The sequence below is a fragment of the Xiphias gladius genome, chromosome 22 (assembly GCF_016859285.1).
Source record: "Xiphias gladius isolate SHS-SW01 ecotype Sanya breed wild chromosome 22, ASM1685928v1, whole genome shotgun sequence".
Taxonomy (NCBI): Eukaryota; Metazoa; Chordata; class Actinopteri; order Istiophoriformes; family Xiphiidae; genus Xiphias; species Xiphias gladius.
In genome coordinates, this window is record NC_053421.1 from 663233 (window position 1) to 681442 (window position 18210).

At 38.2% G+C, this 18210-nt stretch overlaps 1 protein-coding gene across 3 annotated transcripts in view; it reads left to right on the forward strand.

Moving 5' to 3' along the window:
* adcy3a (adenylate cyclase 3a) overlaps positions 1-18210 on the forward strand; it is a 47879-nt gene that overhangs the window by 14842 nt on the left and 14827 nt on the right. For all 3 annotated transcript variants that reach the window (XM_040117191.1, XM_040117192.1, XM_040117193.1), the window contains 9 exons: positions 1100-1230; positions 3462-3573; positions 5977-6104; positions 6560-6718; positions 7793-7958; positions 8194-8313; positions 8742-8884; positions 15680-15841; positions 16268-16355. In XM_040117191.1, the coding sequence (XP_039973125.1) occupies positions 1100-1230; positions 3462-3573; positions 5977-6104; positions 6560-6718; positions 7793-7958; positions 8194-8313; positions 8742-8884; positions 15680-15841; positions 16268-16355 (1209 nt within the window). The remainder of the gene's footprint in view (positions 1-1099; positions 1231-3461; positions 3574-5976; positions 6105-6559; positions 6719-7792; positions 7959-8193; positions 8314-8741; positions 8885-15679; positions 15842-16267; positions 16356-18210) is intronic.

Here is an 18210-nt window from a genome sequence, read left to right on the forward strand (position 1 = left end):
TCTCTGCTTCTAGTCTTTATGCTAAGCTAGGCTCCTGACTCCAGCTTTGTACAGAAGACACAGCCATAAGAATGAAATCCAGCTGAACATCTCACTCAGAGAGTGATAAGCCTGCTCTGATGAATCTGGATTTTTGCTGTGGCACGCAGATGCGAGGGAAAGAATATAGTGTCAGCAGTATGAATCCATGAATCCAACCTGCGTTGAGTCAGTCAATTTACCCTATTTTAATGGCTACATTAAAAGAGGAACGCCAAACGGGGAATTTGGGCTGGATGTTCGTCGGACCCGCTGGCTGGGGATCAGGCGCAGGCTTGACTAGGGTCTCCAACCCCTAGATGTCTTGGGGCAATAGCCAGACGAGTCCCAAAGAAAGGGCACTGCTCTACAGAGTCAGGATCCGAAAGGAGGCTGGTTGACTTGGTAGCAGGAAAATGCAGGTGGCAAGCTGGCTCAGGAGGAGGACCAGTAAGGATGCTAGCCATTTTGGGTGCAGACTCGAGGCTAGTCAACTGGGAGGCTGGCTGCAGACGCATGCCGGTGACGCAGGCCAAAAAGCTACACTCACCATGAATGCACAAGAGAGTGTAACAGAAATCAAAATTTCTTCTTCTTAAAAAAAGGTGCCTGCTGGATCCGTGGTTGTCAGTACATACTGTCACGTTTGCAGGGAAACACAATAGAGGACCTAAATGCAGATACATAGGCAGGGTGATGCAAAGAAGTTGTTTTTTTTATATAAGAAAGCAGGCTTACGTCCGGACGGGTGGGAAAAAAAAAACTGATGTGCAAGGAAGCAAGCAAGAAAGACTCAGGAAATCCAAACTCAGGAAGCAAAACAGACAGACTGATAAAGAGTGAGGGGATGCAGAGAGTTAAATACACAAGGGAGACAAGGGTAATAGCGAACAGGTGAAACTAATTGGGGCGGGGCAGGCAATCACAAGCGGGAAAAAACACAAAGAAAGGAAGTAAAGCAACCAAATACACAACATGTAAGTCATAACAGAGTAAAAAAAGAAGCACAGAGTCCATAACAAGTCATTCAAGGGGTAGATTGTGACAATGTGCTCTGTTTGTCTGTGTTTGTCCTCTACAGGAACGTCTGCTGCTCTCTATCCTCCCGAAGCACATAGCTGATGAGATGCTTCAGGACATGAAGAAGGAGCCCAGTCAGAAAGAGATGCAGCAGTTCAATACTATGTACATGTACAGGCATGAAAACGTCAGGTAACTAAGTACCTCTGTTACCTTTTGATATTCTGGCTGCTGTATATCTGTCTGACGTGTTTAACCACCAGAACAGGTTAGTTTGTTGCCTTGTATGCTCATATGTAACACAAATCTTGTCTGGTTGATGTTTTGATTGTGTATTCAGCAAGGTGCTTCTCATAGTGAGGTGTAGTTGGCCACATGGATCCTTGAGAGGGTTCCAGGGGCTACCCAGCAAAGTCCAAGATATCATCAACTCTCAAATGAAAGCAGTTCATGTTAAGCAAACAAGTGAACACAATTTTTTTTTCATATTTAATGAGTTACAAAAATTAACACTGATCACGATTGAAAAAATTCTAAACATAAGAAAATGATAAACTTTGATATAATGTCGATTAGTTACAATATTAACATACTAATAACCCAAATCGCAACACAAAAATGAAACTATTTCTAACCAATCACATGCCAGTCTTTTATAAACAGGCAGCCCACTTCATAAAATCGACACAACAGTGTTGGTTGAGTAGAACCGACCACGTGCTTTTGTTCTGGTATCAGAAGTCAGATCTGTAGTTAGATTGGAAAGAAAAGCGCTCCCTCTCAGGAAAATTTTTTTGTGTTGGTACAGAAAAAAACAGCTCAGCAGTCACAACAACCTGAAAGATAGAGCTGTTGCTGATAAATAAGTAAACAAGAAACTGGTGCAGAGATAATTCAGGTAGTTAAAGGACAGGTTCACAATTTTGCAAAACTATCTTAAAACAATAGTAAGGTGCCCATGTGAACATTGGAACAGGTTCTTCATGCTGTGATCATTCTGTATCTTCATACTGGCCATTAAAAGATCCCTTCTTAATGTGCTTTCAATGGAAGTGATAGAGAACAAAATCCACAGGCCTCCTCCTGTTCAAAAATAAATTCCAAAGTTTCTCTGAAGTTAAAACGAGGCTTCACTGGTCTGTCCCAGACAAATTAATGGAATACATCATATTTCAGTTTAACAGTCTCTTTTTAGTATAAAATTCAAGCTTTGTGTTTCCCTGTTGAGCAGATAAATTTGAAAAATTCCGAACATATACTTTAAGCCCTGTTTGGACACAAACTGCCAGTTCCAAAGAGCTACATGAAATCCAATGGAACGGATTGGTGATGTAGATTGTTAACCTGTGTTAACAAAGACAGGAAAAGCCACAAACTAATTTCTCTACCTGAAGCCTCACCATCCAATAAAGCATGGGTGCAAGCATTTACAATCTCAAACACCAGCAATTAGACCCATCCGCAGGAATGAGTAGCGAGGCAAACTCAGAGAAACAGCCCTCTATTTTCAGTGTTAATAATACATCACAGATGTAAGACATGGTGCTGATTTCACACTGGCTGATTTATGAGGATTCATACAGGCAAGACTATTGTTTAATTCTCTGTTATTGATTTATTTAAATAGATTCTCTGTTTGCAGTTCTCTGCTGCTCATTTCAGGTTCTGAATCTCCTACTATAATAGTAAACTTTAAGCTTAAGCAGTTCTTTAAACTCAACACAAATTCTGACCTCATTTATATTATGACATACATATATCAATGTTGACAAAACTAAAGTTCTGATGGCTTTATTAGGTCAACTGACACCTACTAGTGCAGCTTGAGTGGGTGCACTCCAAACCTTGACCGGCAAAGTGGCCAATGTGTGCCAGGTGGCTGTGATTTCCATTCAAATTTCACTTTTGTACACAAAAAAGCGAATTTTTTTGTCGACTGACGTTGATGTGGTGAACTAAATACCACATGCACGAAATGCATCATAAACAATGCAGTCAATTAAACACATATGTTACATGGGTTGTTTTTCATGTTCTGCCAACACTTTAAGCTGTGAAAATATAAAATTAAAGCTGAACATAGCATATCAACCATATGCTGCCTTTTGATTCTCAGCTGATAAGGATTCAGCGCCATACTGGCTACCTCCTGTGCTGCCTGTGCTCCATTTAATTGGGATTCCTCACCCATGCCACTAAATAACAGGCAGTATGACACCACAGCCAAAAGGAGTGCAGCCAGTCATCATTAGAGTTATGCTGTTTTACAGAAAATAACCACTGCTCCAAAGTTGTAGTCTGGTCACAGATTCCAACTCATATTAGTAACAATATGACACGTTGAAACAGTGAACATGTGCATGGATGATACTGTTAATGCGACTGATGTCAGTACTAATGTGTGGTCTTGTATCTGTCCTCAGTATTCTGTTTGCAGACATTGTGGGCTTCACCCAGCTATCATCGTCCTGCAGCGCTCAGGAGCTGGTCAAACTGCTCAATGAGCTCTTTGCTCGCTTTGACAAACTGGCTGCAGTGAGTTTCACACTGTTACCCAACATCAGTGATGTCATAAATTTTACATGTTCGAGTTATATACACGTATACATTTTTCATGTTACATCAAGGTTACAAGAAATGATCAAACATTCTGATGGATGTATAGACATTTAGAATGTCTATCCATTACCTGTGTGTGTGTGTGTGTGTGTGTGTGTGTGTGTGTGTGTGTGTGTGTGTGTGTGTGTGTGTGTGTGTGTGTGTGTGTGTGTGTATATGTTTGTGTATGTTTATGCATATATATATGTATATGTTTGTGTATGTTTATGCATATATATATGTATATGTTTGTGTATGTTTATGCATATATATATATATGTTTGTGTATGTTTGTGTATGTTTATGCATATATATATATATGTTTTTGTATGTTTATGCATATATATATATATGTATATATACACACATATATATGCGTATATATGTATATATGTTTGTGTATGCGTATATATGTATATATGTTTGTGTATGCGTATATATGTATATGTGTTTGTGTATGTATATGTGTTTGTGTATGTATGTGTATGTGTGTGTATGTATGTGTGTGTGTATATATGTGTGTGTGTGTGTATGTATATATGTGTGTGTGTGTATATATGTGTGTGTGTATATATATATTATGTGTGTGTGTATATATAGTGTATATGTGTGTGTGTATATAGTGTATATGTGTGTGTGTATATATAGTGTATATGTGTGTGTGTATATATAGTGTATATGTGTGTGTGTGTATATAGTGTATGTGTGTGTGTGTATATAGTGTATGTATGTGTGTGTGTGTATATAGTGTATGTATGTGTGCGTGTATATATAATGTGTGTGTGTATATAGTGTATATATAATGTGTGTGTGTATATAGTGTATATATAATGTGTGTGTGTGTATATAGTGTATATGTGTGTGTGTGTATATAGTGTATATGTGTGTGTGTATATAGTGTATATGTGTGTGTGTGTGTATATATAGTGTATATGTGTGTGTGTGTATATAGTGTATATGTGTGTGTGTGTGTATATATAGTGTATATGTGTGTGTGTGTGTATATATAGTGTATATGTGTGTGTGTGTGTGTATATAGTGTATATATGTGTGTGTGTGTATATAGTGTATATATGTGTGTGTGTGTATATATAGTGTATATATGTGTGTGTGTGTATATAGTATGTGTATGTGTGTATATGTGTGTGTGTATATGCGTATATTATATGTGTGTGTATTATATATATGCGTATATATACGTGTGTATTATATATATTCGTATTATATACGTGTGTATTATATATATATATATATATGTATTATATATACGTGTGTATTATATATATGCGTATTATATACGTGTGTATTATATATATATATGTATGTATATGCATGTATGTATATGTATGTATGTGCGTATGTATGTATGTATATGCGTATGTATGTATATGTATGTATGTGCGTATGTATGTATGCGTATGTATGTGTATGTATATGTATGTATGTGCGTATGTATGTATGCGCGTGTATGTATATGTATGTGTATGCGTGTGTATGTATATGTATGTGTATGCGTGTGTATGTATGTGTATACGTGTGTATGTATGTATATGCGTGTGTATGTATGTATATGCGTGTGTGTGTATGTATATGCGTGTGTGTATGTATGTATATATTATATATACGTGTATGTATGTATATGCGTATGTGTATGTATGTATATATTATATATACGTGTATGTATGTATGTATATGCGTATGTATGTGTGTATGTATGCATATGCGTATGTATGTATATGTATGTATATGCATATGTATGTATATGCATATGTATGTATATGTATGTATATGCATATGTATGTATATGTATGTATATGTGTATGTATGTATGTATGTATATGTGTATGTATGTATATGCGTATGTATGTATATGCGTATGTATGTATATATATATGTGTATATGTGTATATGTATATGTGTATATATATATATGTATATGTGTATATGTATATGTGTATATATATATATATGTATATATACACACACATGCCTATATGTATGGATTTGTATATATGTATGGTCTCTTCATGGTGTATGTCTTTCCTCAGCAGTAGCTGTAGTACATCATGCCCCCACCAACACCGCCCTCTGTGTGTTTTTAATTTGAGGTTGGATTTTGTCTAAACACCTACTTAAAGTCAGGTGTTCAGACAGACCAACAAAGTCATTATCAGATGTTTGCATCCCTACAAACAATTACAAAATTTTTAAAAGGTCAGTCACTTCTTTATTGACTGAAATAGCTGAAAAAGACACATCATTAAGGTTGTAGATATCCCACTTTTCTTTTTGTACATTCTTGGGTCCACCTCTCTGACTTAACCTTATCTACCCTTTCAGAAATATCACCAGTTGAGGATCAAAATCCTGGGAGACTGCTACTACTGTATCTGTGGGTTGCCGGACTACAGGGAGGACCATGCTGCCTGCTCCATCATGATGGGCCTGGCCATGGTGGAGGCCATCTCGTGAGTCATGGGAGAAGGGGATCAGGAGCTGGAGAGAGCAGACTGGAATAAGTCTGGGTGAGGCTGGTCTGGTCTAAAGATCAGTCAGTGTCAGCTCTTTTTTGACTTGATGCAGTGGGTTAGTCACTTGGTCCACAGTGTGGGATCGATCACTGTGATGGACTGTTATTGACTCTACAGCACTACAGCTGTGAATTAAAATGAACGGAACACTGGTTAACAATGAGAGATCATGGAGCTCAAATTTGTTGTGATGTAACATTTTGGTCAGACCGCACACACAATTGTGTATGATGGTATACCTATTTGCTCTCAATGAGATATATCAGGAAGGGTGAGAACGTATTTGTGGTGGGATAGAAGTCAGGGATTTGAAAGAGGAAAAAACAAAACCAGAAGCTATTTGTCTCCTGCTGCTTTTTATTTAATGTGTTTGCTTTATAAACTAAACACAGGTACGTCCGAGAGAAAACCCAGACAGATGTTGACATGCGGGTTGGAGTACACACTGGCACAGTCCTTGGAGGAGTGCTGGGTCAGAAACGCTGGCAGTATGACGTCTGGTCCACAGACGTCACTGTGGCCAACAAAATGGAAGCTGGAGGGATACCAGGGTAAGAACAGACATTAACTCCCATCAGGATTTTAAAATAAAGTTATTTCAATCCATTCCACTATTGGTCCAATATTTGTCATTAGAGCATCTTTTTAAATTGTCTCTGTTGCTTTCAGCCCATTTATTTGGGTCCCTGGGTCGTTTTGAAAATAAAAAAATAAGTTTTTAAAACATCATTTAACCCATTTGTTGTTAATTTTCCACTTTGCTTTTACATTTTTATCCCTTGTTCACAATATAAGATATTTAACTGACCTCTATTTTGTTTTTAACTTAAACTAGTTCTACCAGCTTCCCATTGATCAACTCTGTTGACTTTTCAGAAAATCCCGATTTAGAGGATTTAACTACTATAACTACTACTATAAATATCTCAGAGAAATATCTGGATAACTTTATTAATCCCTGGCCATAAAACCAAAGCAATGAGCTAAAAGAGGTTAAAGGATCTGTAGAGCTGAGAGAAAGTCCAGAGCTAGTGACAAAATTCTCTGTGGGTTCACCACTAGAAGTGTCAGTTTTCACGTGACACTTGATAACTGAAACAATTTTTGATATAAAAAATACTGATTAGTTCAGTTTTAAATAATAAACCATTCCAAAACAAAATGTAACTGAGCATGGATGTTCTTCACCAGTTTAACAAGAAAGACAATCTCAAAATCTTAATTCAAGTTCTGTTTACTAGTGTTTTCCAGAACTTTCAACCACATCTCACTGAGTTCATCAGCACATGTAGTTTGGTTACATATCATGTAAAAATAAATTTCTATGGGACAAAAGAATGTAAATTTACAACCACAAGCAAACATTTTCACTCTGTGTTGTAGTATAGTAGTGTATAGTTCTTTCAAATGTTAGCACTGCTCTGCTCTGCACTGTGATTCAGTAAGTAAAATTGAGCCTCCTCTTGGGAATTTGACTGATTGCATACAGCAACATTATACCACAGTTTCAAATGGTTAGGTAATGATTTTGGAATAAGGACTATTCATGGGTCTATAGTCTATAGAAATGTAATTTATAGATCAATGACCTGTCTAATCTGAAACCCTCTCTATATGTGGACCAGTCGCGTCCATATCTCACAGAGCACAGTGGAGTGTCTTCATGGTGAGTTTAATGTGGAGCCAGGGAACGGAGGTGACCGCTGTGACTACCTGAAGGAGAGGGGCATTGAGACCTACCTAGTGGTTGTTCCTAAAGGACCTGTGGGAAAGAATGGCATCAACGGTGTAGTGAGTCAAACCTGCCACCTATCCACATGGCAGATATTTGCTGATGCACAGGGAAAGTGATGAAATAGTACATTCAAAGTCACATTTGAATAATTTTTGTAACTCAAAACTAGATTTGAATATCATTTGAAAATGTAAAATACATGTGTGCAAGAATATAAAAAGGAAAAAATAAAAGTCTGTCAACTTTTCATAGTAATCACTCAGTACTTTCTGTTTGCTTGTTTCACATTAGAAGCTGTCTGTAACCTCTTCCAATGGAAACTCCCCACTGTTAATCAAAACCACAGAGTGTAATGGCAGTGCTAACACAGCCTGCACCACACCAGAGGAACCAGAAGAACTGGACACAAGGGTAACCATGGACTGAATTCATTACTTAGAGTAAAATGTAATGTAGCAAGAGTCCTACTGGTTCCAGCAGGTGTTTTTTACAACTCACAATTCAAAAGCGCTGGACCATCAGAATATACTTTAATACTGATAATTTAGCTATTCTTAGAGTCAATCATTTATAGCAGTGATGTTTGGGACCAAAATCTTTGAAGATATTTTTCATTGAATTAAACTTCTATGGACTTTGATACATTAATTTGTGTATATTAATCCCTGGCCATAAAACCAAAGCAACACACAGGCTACCACCTTGGCTGGCACTACAAGCTACTGACACCTAACTGACTGACAACATTTCTGACATGGCATTGATGTACATAATATCAGATGAAGACATGGAATATTTGGGTGCTTCAATCACCATTTGTTTGTTTTTTGGAACTTAAGGTGGTGAATCCATCTTTCCCTAACCCTCGAAGAAGGCTGCGGTTACGGGACCTGGCTGAGAGGGTGATTGATGCTCAGGAGAACGAACAGGAGCTCAACAAACTGCTCAATGAGGCTCTGCTGGAGAGAGAGACAGTCCAAGCGTAAGTGAACACTTTCTCTGTTTGAACCATAAATACCTACTTCCTTGTAGATGCAAAAAACCTTAACGATATGGCTTTCCTCATTGTTAACCTATGTCATGTTAGAGGTGGTCAGAGGACCTGACGTTGACACACTGAGCTAGAATCATTAATTTGCCCCTTTTTTAGTTATGACACATTGGTATACACTAATTACACAAATACATGAGGCCAGGGTAGAAACAGCTGGTAACTTACATCTCACTCTAATAGTGTTCAAAATAATTTGGGAAATTGGAACAAAGTGGGCTAGTTTCAAGTTATTCTGAGAAACCAGTAAACTAAAATCAGTACACAAAAATGTGGAATAAGTTAGCTGCCTAGCAAGCTCACTGGTAACATTACTTACAGTCAACTGTCAGTTACCAACTACCATGGAATATCGGACATAAACCAGGACAAAATTACTAAAAAGGACAGCAAAAGAAGGAGGAAAGCAACAGCAAAGACAAAAAAAAGGAAAGAAACAAAAACAAGAATGATTATTAACAACAGAGTATTCCATGAGCGTAGGAACATTTTTATATGAAGAAAAACTGGACTTCTGATACATCAAAAACATAGCTAAACAGCTTAGCTCTGTATATAAAGAAAATTGAGAAAACAGCAGTAATTTTTCTGAGTTGGAAAAATTGACCCAAAACAACTACAACCACATGGATGGAGTCTAGATCGTCAAGATATTGACAGAGCAGTGACAGATCTGCTGTTCTTTATGGAGCACCAAGGAGCTTGGCATTCCACTCTCTGTGAGCAATATATTGACCTTAAAATGATTAACAAATCCATCTGACAGCTATATACAAATACTGTACCAAAATTCAACATCAATCTTCACAACAAAGGCGCAGAGTGATGGTTCAGGGGTCTCAGACAAAACTGGAAGAGTTTGAAAGATACTTCAGCAGACTGAAAACTCTTGCACTTGGGAAAAAGGCCTCTCTGCCTTTATCAACAGAACCTACACCTCCATCAGACTCAAACACCCAGCTTTCCACTACCAGAGTAACTTCCATCAGATTCAACCAATCAGCATTCAGTTCCTAGCACTAGTGCTCCAACCTCCCATGTCCACACAGCCTCTAGCACTCCCCTACCAGCCCACTTCAACAGCCCTCACACACCCAGGACACCAGTGTCAGTGCAGCGCATTCAGGAATGTGTCTCCTTCCTAGAAGTGGAAATAATAGAATTTAAAGAGAACAAACTGTTGGAGTATGACACAATTGAGCACCTGAAAGATGAAAGGAAACTTTTTTAAGAAACCAATACTGCTGTGGACAGTTGAGTGAAAATATGAATGACCTTCATAATACAAATTACACTCTATGCACTCTCATGAACTGTGTCAGATGAGAAAGGTGATGGAGCAGAGAGAAACACTTCTCGTGCCACCAACCATCACTCCACAGACTGGCCCTAGCAACCAGAAAACACCACAGGCCAACCCTCCACAGACTGGCCGCAGCGGCCAGTCAGCACTACAGGCCAGACAACCCAGCCCTCCACAGAACAACATTACCCCTCCAGCCTTACATACAACTCCTTGCCCAGCTAGAGTAGAGCCAATTGGAGAGGAATAGGGACCACTCTGGCACCAGCATCCTAAAACCGCAATCTTCATTGACTCCAATGCAAATTCCTTGAGCACAGAAAGCTGTCTCCTTGTCACAGAGTGGGGACGTTCTGGTGTCCCCCACACTGACAGAGCCCTCTGTCATGACTGCCTGGCTGACGCTGACAACATCATCATCTACACTGGAACAAATGACCTGCGCCACAAAGGAGAGAGAGTGGCAGAGGCCATCATCAAATTGGCTCAGACAAGTAGGGATGGGAGTTGATGAGATTTTATTGATACCAATGCCATGCCATTGATTCTGCTTATCGGTCAGATTCTTCATCGATTCCCTTAAAGATTCCTGGTCAATTTTATATGTGGGAAAAAAGTAAGCCTACACAGGTTTTCAGCATCAACGCAACTGTTTCATTGTCTTTGAGTCTGTCATCATCTAAAATGGTTGAAATGAGGGGATATATGTACAGCTTTCGTTTTCACTTAGGTTTTCTTAGTCGAAAAAATCTTCTAAGCCTGCCTGGGTGGTGCTAATGTTATTATAACCTAGGATATTTAATATTTATAATATTTACTATTTATTTTTCAGTAACAGGTGTGCTGCTGGGTTGGCACTTGTGCATAGTGTCAAACGCATTGTATTCCGATGTTTCGTAAAGAGATTTTTCAGCATATTGCTGGTGTCTCCACCCTTACTTGAAATTACCGTTTTACAGACATTACAACTAGACACTGTCGCTGTCTTTCTTCGTGAAATGAACACCCAGTGCTCCAAATACAATCCTCCCTCCTTTTAAAACAGTTTGCTCCATCTGTCAGTCTAAGAATAAGCAGACTTATACAGAGCAGAATGAGGTATAAAGAAACAATATTTATTGAATATAATATTTTCTATAAAATCGTAAAATAACTGAATATTAACATTAACATAAATAACAAATTGTAGAAAATATAAAATATATAAATCAATAAAATATAACACAGAACTTTGGCTCTGCTGCCTGGTAATTAGTCCTGCCCTCACAATATTATACAATTTACTTTGGCTATACAATGTAAACATGAGTCTATAGGCTACGCTGCAGCTTTATTATTAATTTAATCAGCTGTACCAGGCCCATTTAAACTGATTCCCAAGAATTCCTTTTATACATTTTCAAATATACTGTAAAATACCATTTATACTATGGCTTGGCTAAATTCTAATACTAAAAAATGACATTTACTGAGAGATGCACATCCTGTATGCATAGCTCATCAACTAATCATTTTAAATTCTATATTTAATCAAGAGTCAATGTCAGTCCATTGCTTTACATCTTGCATTGGTCCAGAGTTGTAACTAAACCTTGACTGAAAGACTAGACAATCCTTGTTTTGTTTTAAAATGATGTACCCCTATGAAGAGTGCCATCATACACATATGTCTGGACAATTTCTCCACAGAGGTTGCTGGTGAAATTTCTGTTCGTTTATGCGTTTATGAACACATGTTCACGCATGACGCCATAATATTTTCCAAGCTGCAGTTTATAAACAGCCTGGTAGCATTTATCAAATTAAATATTAAGTATAAGTATTATATAGTTATATTTCACTCTCAATCTTGTCAGGCACAAAGTCACAGAACACATCCCTGGAACAGACAGACCAAGAGACGTACTGCCCAGCGATCTTAGCCAGACAGGCAGACTAGGGAAAGATGCACTGCAAGCTAGCAAATCAACTTAATGTTACTGATATTTGCTGACATCAAAGTTGGAGAGGAGAAAACACAAGTTTACCTGATTTCTGTTCCCACAATTCACTCTCATGGTGTTTTGTTTCTCTTTTCATGACCAGAGGGATAGTTCCACTTCATCCTCTCATTGAAGTTGTAATCACTGACACCTGCTTTGACACCACATATTGAAAGTTCCCATGAACAGCTAAATTCAACCCATGGGTTGAGCCGAGTTTCATGTTAATATGAGTGTTTGCTGCCAAGATATACAACGCTTACTGTTTTAATTGCAACCTACAGGAAGTTAAGTTCCTGTATAATTTTTGCATTTTTTAGATGATCAAAATTCTTTTAATAGTTTGTTCTCATGAGCATCCATAGATAATATGTGCAAAGTTTCAAGTTTTGGGGTAAGTGATCCAACAGTCAGTCCTTAGAAGCTATGTGCACAGCTCCACTGAGGCTCTGTGCACTATTTTGCACAGAGCCTCAGTGGAACATGGGAATTCACTGAGCCCAGTTTCATATTAATAGGAGTGATTTTTGCCAAGATATACAACACCTCCTGTTCTAACTGCAACCCATGGGAAATTGTTCCTTTATAACTTGCACATTTGTTGGATTGTCAAAATTCTTTCAATAACTTTTGATCATGAGAGTGCATAGATTCTGTGTACAAAGTTTTGTGCAAATCGGACCCATAGCCTAGGAGGAGTTTGAAAAAGTAGGTTTTACATATATCTCAATTATGCAGAAAAAATTATTGGCAGAAATGGGTTTGGCTTATACACAGCTTTGCATGCCTGGCCCCAAGCCCCGCTACTTGGACCCCTAATTATATCATAAATCAGCCAGTAAAGCAGGTCTTACTAAGAACAGCTGTACATCTACACAGAGACTGAAAAACATGTTAGATAAAAATTAAGAGAGCATTCCAACCTGAAACACTGTCACCCACAAAACACAGACAAAATTATGTTGAAACACAGAGAGAATACAAAGAGATAATAAGACATAAGAAACAAGACTAGGTCAAACCCTAGTCCACAGCCAGTGGGGAAAGTCCAACACTTGGCGGGCCAATCAGTGGCCGCAGCATTCGGCAGACCAATGGTGTAACTTCATCACTCAGTCAGTCATTCAGTTTGGAGCTGACATTTGCGTTTCTACGGCTGGCCTCAATGTTGGGTTCCAAAAAACAACATCATGATCAGAAGCTAAGAGAAACTGAGTCCTTTGATCCTAATGAGTTCTGAGAGAGATGGAACACCTTAAACAAGAAAAAAGACAACCACACCCTACAAAATGGTAACATTTGGAAAGATCTTTTTGAAAAACTAACATTACCAAGGCATTTTATGTGAGCAGTAATCTGGGAAAGGTGTTTTACAAAATTATCAATGCTCAGATGCTGGCCATCCTTATGGACCACAATGCCCTGAATAAAGGGTAAATTGGCTTAATACCAAATCACTGCACTGTTGACTGTTTTTACACTCTATACACTAATTAATCATCATGTACACAAAAAAAAGTTAGAAATGTCTCCAACTCTATTTAACATCCACATTATTGATCTAGCAGTTCTGTTGGAAGAATCTGGAACCCCTGGTTTAACACTTAACAATAAGGAAGTTAAATTTTTGCTCTATGCTGATGACCTAGTTTTGCTGTCACCCACACAAGGATTACAGCAGCACCTGGACCTCCTGGCGCAGCACTGTCAGAACTGGGCCCTGGTAGCCACAATAACAAGCCTAAAATCATTATCTTCCAAAAGAATATCAGATCTCAGGAAAACAAATATCATTTCAAATTTGGAAACGCCAATCTAGATCACACCCTATAGTTTGATTACCTGGGGCTTAAAATCAGTGCCTCAGGTAACTTTGAGAGAGGGAACACTCGACGATAGTAGCATAACTAGGGGATGGTCCAAGGCAAGCCTGAGCCAGCTTTAACTAAAAGCTTTATCAAAAAGGAATGCGTTGAGCCTTCTCTTAAACCCAAACTGGAAGATGGCTCCACAGTAGAGGAGCCTGATGGCTGAAGTCTCTGGGTACTATGAGCTCTTTAAGATATGATAGTGCCTGACCATTAAGGGCTTTGTAGTTGAGGAGGAGGATTTTAAATTCTATTCCGGATTTTACAGGGAGGCAATGCAGAGAAGCTAACATGGGAGAGATACGATCTCTTTTCTGAGATCCAGGCAGTACACGTGAAGCAGAATTTTGGATCAACTGGAGAGTTTTTAGAGATTTTTTGGGGCAGCCTGATAATAAGGAATTGCAATAATCCAGCATAGAAGTAACAAAAGCATGAACTAGCTTTTTTTTTTTTTTTGCATTTCTTGAAGACAGGATGTGCCTGATTTTTGCAATGTTACGTAGGTGAAAAAGGCAGTCCTTGAAGTTTGTTTTATGTGGCAGTTAAAGGGCATATCCTGATCAAAGAGAGGTGTTTGGGGCCAAGTACAATAACTTCAGTTTTGTCTGAGTTTAATAGCAAAAATTGCTGGTCATCCAGGTCTTTATGTCCATAAGGCATGCTTGAAGTTTAGATGAAGTTTAGATGAACTGATTGGTTTCATCAGGCTTCATTGACAAGTACAGTTGGGTATAATCTGCAAAACAACAGAAGTTTATGGAGATGTTCCTAATAATATTGCCTAAAGGAAGTATATATAACATGAATAGAATTGGTCCAAGCACAGAACCTTGTGGAACTCCATGACTAACTTTTGCATATATGGAGAATTGTTAATGTGTACAAACTGATCTGATAAATAGGACTTAATCCATGTTAGTGCGGTTCCTTTAATGCCAGTTAAATGTTCCAGTTTCTGTAATAGAGACTCATAGTTACATATTTTGGATCATTACATTTATCAACACTTTTATTGCATTTTTCTACTTTAATAGACAAAGTAATTTAGAGTTTTGCATCTCTTTCACCGATTTAGACACACTCTTACACCAATGCACGCAAGGCATTGGCCTAACTATCAGAAGCAAATTGGGTTTCAGTATCCTGCTCAAGGACACAGACAGGGATCAAACTGCTGCTCTACCTCCTAAGGCCTGGACGGGAACTTTGATTTGAAAGATGAATGACATTCGATAGCACTTTCAGTACCTCAGGTTTTAATACTTAGTACTAAGGTCACATTTTGGTCAGTGCCCAAAAAGTAAGAAGTAAAGTTTGGAAATATATTGAAGTCACAGTTTTCTCCCAAATTTGACTTGTTTGCACACAAAGCACAACAAAGTGATAGGCACAAGTAGACAGCATCGGTTTTCAGTGGTGTAACAATGTATTCTAGTCTGAGATTCCCCACTACAAAATATATATTGTGTTGCTCAAAAATGTATAATTATTAATTTCAGGTAAACTATAGATGATGTAATACCAATATTTTAAATATGACAAAACTGCTGAGGTTCTCTTGTGTCATCAGTTTGAAGGGGAAACACACCAACAGGCTTTCCATGAGGTTTGTGGATCCACACCTGGAAACTCGTTACTCTGTGGAGAAGGAGAAACAGAGTGGAGCTGCCTTCTGCTGCTCCTGTGTGGTCCTGTTCTTCACTGCAGCTATGGAGGCACTCATAGACCCTTGGTCAGTTCACATGGCCAGCACTAGTTTCCTTACACTTTTTTATTCACAATGTGGCCATGTTTAATTTATGCCACACTCTGGCTAAGACACCCCAGCCAAAAAGCAGAAGAACACAATACTCTTTGGACACTAATTTTAAATTGGCAAAATGATCCTATTCATATAATTATTTACTCTGTGCAGGGATCCTCCAATCTTGAGATCTCAAACATTTTTATCCATCACTTCTGCATTTTGCATAGTTCGTGCAGCCCCACTCATTGTAATATTGCTCACTGCAGTACTGCTTTCTGCATATAGCTGGTAATGACTTAACACAGATGTTAGAGACTCTGGACTTGGACAAAGAATTTGGACTTGTTGATTGCTATCAGTGCTGTATATATCTTTCAAGGTCTGTCTGTGTGTTCATGTGTTGTGTAACAGGCTGATTGCAAACTACATCACCTTTGTAGTGGGAGAAATCCTGCTGCTGATCCTGACAATATGTTCTCTGGCTGCCATCTTCCCTAGAGTGAGTTACAGCACATTTTTATCCTTTTACATTGATTGTTTTGTCTTGTTCGTCATCATTTTCACTACCTGGTGCTTCCAGTACCTTCTCCAGATATGGCAACTGCCAACAACTGTGTCAGGTTAGTCTGCTGGGTTTATTTCGTTGGGCCTGGAAATATGACTTGTTACCAGAGGGACTGTTTGCTCTTAAGCCCAAACACAGGTATGTGTTAGCAAACTTTGTGACAGTTCATGCACATTTGTGCGTTTCAAGTTGCACAAATGTACCTTGAGTTATGGACTAATGTTCTAGGAAATATCCTCAGAGAAATAAATGTTTTAAATGTTTTGAGAGAAGGGATACTTACAGAAGATGAGTGTCAATCTCATATCTGTGTGGTCAGTACAGAGCTAGAGTCAGGATTTGGTTAGCCTAGTTCAGCATAAAGACTGGAGGCAGGGGGAAAAGGCTAGCCTGGCTCTATCCAAAGGTAAAATATACACCAACCAACATCTCTAAAGCTCACTGATTAAAATGCTGTATCTTGTTTGTTTAAACTATAGACAAATGTGATGGAAATTCTGTATACACTCCGGACACAGACTCAAATAAAGCACAGACACTGACGGATTTGAATATTAATGTGATTATTATTGATCAATAATAGGAGACAGCAACTTATAAGGTGGCAAAACACCCCTGTCTCTCCAAACAGAGAGCAAACCTAATCTGTTACAGTTGTCTAGAGAACAAAGAAATTCATTCTGGTTGGTCAGTACATATCAACATATTTGTTCCGTCCAATGGTGAATTTGCCAAACATACATTCACATGCATATGTATAGGAAGGAGGAAACCAAGGGCCCAACAACAGCTTAACTTCATTAATCAACACTAGTCCAGTACAGTATTACCATCTTTGGTCATGAAGAGACTGAAGCCTTGCTCTTCTGTTTACATTACATGTTGCATAAGACACAGACCATCTGTTTGAGCTGAATCTGGGTTGAATTCTTCTTTAAAAAATTATATTTTAAATGATAAACCCACTTACTTTTCTCATTTTCTATCACACAAACAAAAAATGTAAAAATGACAAGTTTAGGTTACATGTGGTAACATCCAGCTGTGTGCAGCTTATTTATCATAGCATATTTCCCAGAATGAATTTCCAGAATTTAACTATTCTTTTGAAATCCTTTATCTGTAATCTTGACATTTGAAGACTTTACTGGGCATGTAGATACTGTTAGTATTGCAAAATGTTTCTACCAGAAGCTGAGAAGATGTGATATTGTCTTTGGTGACAATAAAAAATATATTTTTGTGCTCATATTAAATATATACATAAATATACATAAATACATAAAACACATGTTTCAAATGGGTGTAACTACTGACATTTTTCATGTTATGACAGTGCAGTGTATTGGGATAAAGCATGGCATCATGGTTTATACTTACTCGTGTGTATGGTGTACTTGGCATGGAGCAATTCTTTCGATTCCACCTCATCATGGAAATTCAGATGTATTGATATCCAGGAGGCAGGCTAGTATTGACTGCCGTTGTCACAGGCTCCACTCAGCCCAGGTCAGTCAGCAACACGCACACATTTAGCCAGTCAATCACATGGACTTAGAAAATGTAGACTCACTATAAACAATGCTCAGGGCGCCTGACTACCTATCAATATTACATCAAATATCACATTGTCATAAGCCTACTGTACCATTTTCCATGAACACAACACAGTCCATTAACAGAGGCACATGTGTATGAATGTGATCATCTTCACTGTACACTGTTAGCAACCACAGAGCTATCTCACTCCAGACAATTTGACATGTCATAGCAGGAAAATTACCTTTTG